This window comes from Cyprinodon variegatus, unplaced genomic scaffold, assembly GCF_000732505.1.
Source record: "Cyprinodon variegatus isolate N-32 unplaced genomic scaffold, C_variegatus-1.0 Scaffold57, whole genome shotgun sequence".
Taxonomy (NCBI): Eukaryota; Metazoa; Chordata; class Actinopteri; order Cyprinodontiformes; family Cyprinodontidae; genus Cyprinodon; species Cyprinodon variegatus.
Genome location: NW_015150510.1, coordinates 970,252 through 973,480, shown reverse-complemented (window position 1 = coordinate 973,480; position 3,229 = coordinate 970,252). Strand labels below are relative to the sequence as shown.

The following is a 3,229-nucleotide window of genomic DNA, read 5'->3' as shown; positions in this document are numbered from 1 at the left end:
CCACAATACGTTTAATTGATAACTTGCTTCCCTAATTCTAGCCTTTTTCTACTAACCCTGTTAGTTCCGCCCTGGGTTACTTATGTCATATTTATGGCTGGTCAGGTTGGTTTTCTTCACCCCTTGGACTGCAAGTAAATGCATCGGTTTTTTAACTGACTAGCTGGAGAAGTAACAAACTTAGTGAGACTGCTAGTGTAGATGAGGACGTTTACATCACAAAGTCTTTGCTTTCAAGACTCAGATTTCACAGAGTCGGAAATCCGAATCAGAGAAGCAGCCATGGAGCCATCTGAAGGAGCTGATAATAATAAATTGTTACCAGGAAAAGAAAAAAAATTGCAGTCAAATCAGGATCAATAAAACAAATGGCCCAACAAACTCAGTATTTCTTTATTATCATACAGCCCGCTAGTACAACGACTCATTGCATAAAACCTCCTTCAACAAAAAAAAAAAGATGACTTCCCCAAAAAAGAGGGGAAAAAAATTACAAATAATTCTATGATTGAACGTAACCACATTTCTTTATCAAAAACTTGAGGCAATCTTTCAATGTGACGTCGAACCCGAGGGGAATTTTTTATGTCGCTGATAGACCCGCTTCACCATCACAGGAAATGGAGCCGGTATGGGAAATAAAAAACATGAAGGGTTTAAAAAAGATGAGGTGGCTCATCAAATGTTGGGTTGAACAGTTTTTTTTCAGAGTGCTATTTGTGGCCTGCCTCTTTGCACGGTACACACAGACTGACAGACCGGCATGGAGACGCTGCTTTTTCTATTTCCTCAATTTAACTACATGGCCCCAAAGGAGGAAGCATATTTCAAAATGTTTGCTGTAGAAGACTTGCAGTCATCAGCGATGAAGGACAATAGCAGCAGGTTGGTCTCTAAACTTTGCTCCTTTTTCAAACATCTACGAAGGATTTAGAGTCAAGTTATTTAAGATATTCATTGATATATGAGTAGAAAAACGGTTTATATGAGGAAACAGATGCAGCCAAACTGCTCTGCTACTTTTACAGCTTTAGGACTTTCCTTGTGAGTACCTCAGGTTTTTGTTAAGACTTATTAGCTTACTTGACTCATCTTACTTTTCTAAAATGCATTGGGTAATTTTTTATGTGTCATGTCAACCACAAAATCTCACAGAGAAGAAAAGTGAGTAAAAAAAAAAAAAAACAAAAAAAAAAAATGCTGATTTTGCTAAATAGTGCCACAAGTGCAGCACAGGATGTTTGGAGTTTGATATATTTTCTCTCTTGTTTTGCAGACAGAAAGACAAGGAGAGGAAGAGCAGACTAAGCCTTTTCCTCACCAAGTCAGGCTCCCATGAAAACGTCAGTCCTCATAAAAAGACAGAGACGACAACGAGCAAGTGAGGCGCAATCTTTTATTTTCATGTACAGCCGCTATTATTCCAGACAACCGTGATTCATTTTTAACCTCCCAGTTTCCAGCAGCCCTCCTCAACTCATTAGTCGCATGCAGAAAACCTGGCGAGGAGACAGCTCTCTGAGAATCCCACAACTTTTGTTTGCCGCATCATTAGGGAGGATCTGACCGTTTGTCTGATTCTTTTGTCTTTTTATCTGCAGCATCTCACCAGAGGCAGCCTTGCAGTGGAGCGACTCCTTTGAAGAGCTGCTAAAGCACACAGGTCAGACTTGGCGACCAAAAACTTTTCACGACAACTCTGGTTTTAAATTGCTGTCCGCAGCAGTCAGTTGAGCTGTCAGAGAATTTGCTTTATTTGGGCAAAAAAGTGGAACGGTGAGCTCAAAGAAATAAATAGGCAATGGAGATGTCAGCAAGAGTTTCACTACATCTTTTAGTGTTTGTCGGAGCAGACAGCAAAACAGAAACTGTGCAACTTCCTCCTATTCACAGAAGTTATACTTTAGAGCCACACTGTTTGTTCTATGGTAACATGTTTTAAATAGGATAACTTGGATCTGTTTGTGTTCCAGCTACACAGAGGTATTCATGTTATAGTGTTCCATAATATTTGCAATCGTTGATGTTTTGAATTATATGCGTTATTGAAATTCTAATTATTTTTGAACTGAAGCTGGCAGCTTTAAGAAAGAACATATTTCCTGTTTTTGTTTTTATTGAGGTTAATATTTTACACAAAATTAAAATTAAAAATGTGTTTTTCACATTTTCCACACGTTTTCTATAGAATTTATCTGGTTTATTATTCAACAGAAAGAAATCGGGGAATACCTACAGTACTAACCAGTCTTAAAGTAATTATTACCTTTATTATCTCTGTCTTTCTGCTTTTCACTATTCTTTATCGGATGGTTTAGTTAAAATACAAAGCCCTTCTTTATAAGCCATGATTAAAAGGTTGCTGAGCATACCTTTACTCTTTAGACTTCATGATTTTTATTTCAAATTAGAGTTCAATGACTGTTTTTTTACCTGAAAAGAGAGAAAACCATGTGGTGCTATTTAATAACTCACAGAACCACCTGTGTTTTCACAGGTATTTAGTTTGATGCACCACAGATATATCAGGGCACGGAAGAGAGCGTTGTGTGTGTGCTTGTCAACTTTTTGGGTTGGAGATGGGAACTCTGGAGGTTCAGCACTGGGTCTAAAACCAGCTAATGCATAATTATTAATGGCAGAAACAAACTGAGCCAGAGCTTTTCTTAGATATACGTTGCATAGCATGGTGAACGATCACCACAGTTCTACTTCCACCATTGGGGATCATATCTCATGACTAGCTCTGGTCTCACTCTACGTTAGACAAACTTTTGATCTTGTTACCAGGACCTGGACTTTAATTTAGTTGAATTTGTTTTCTTCTATGTTTTGGTATGCATTTTTCTAGAAATACTTTAATAAGATAGTTATACCAGTTACAGGATCTCTATGTCATACTTGACCCTTTAATACAAAGTGTATCATATTTGATATATGAGCTTTTCAGACCTTTATGTCAAAAACCTGACTTGTACAATCAGACAGATATAGTCAACAGAAAATGTATAATGAATTGCCCCAAAGCTCTAGTTTAAAAATAGTTAGAATTTTCTGACATACTTCATTGCAGGGTTAAATTCAACACTAATGAAATTATCCACACAGTATTTTACTATTTTTTTTAAAGGCACATACTTGTAACCTGACTGGACCTGGATTTGCTCCGCATATCCATCTGGAAACCCTTCCGTTGAAGTAACTTTGGGAAGGGGCGAAAATACTGGTT

General features: G+C 37.5%; 1 protein-coding gene across 1 annotated transcript in view; it reads left to right on the top strand.

Annotated features, from left to right (window-relative positions):
- The first annotated feature begins 763 nt into the window (after positions 1-763).
- LOC107082596 (regulator of G-protein signaling 8-like) overlaps positions 764-3,229 on the top strand; it is an 8,400-nt gene continuing 5,934 nt past the window's right edge. Inside the window, exons 1-3 of the mRNA XM_015371365.1 lie at positions 764-885; positions 1,277-1,381; positions 1,602-1,663. Of these exons, the coding sequence (XP_015226851.1) occupies positions 764-885; positions 1,277-1,381; positions 1,602-1,663 (289 nt within the window). The remainder of the gene's footprint in view (positions 886-1,276; positions 1,382-1,601; positions 1,664-3,229) is intronic.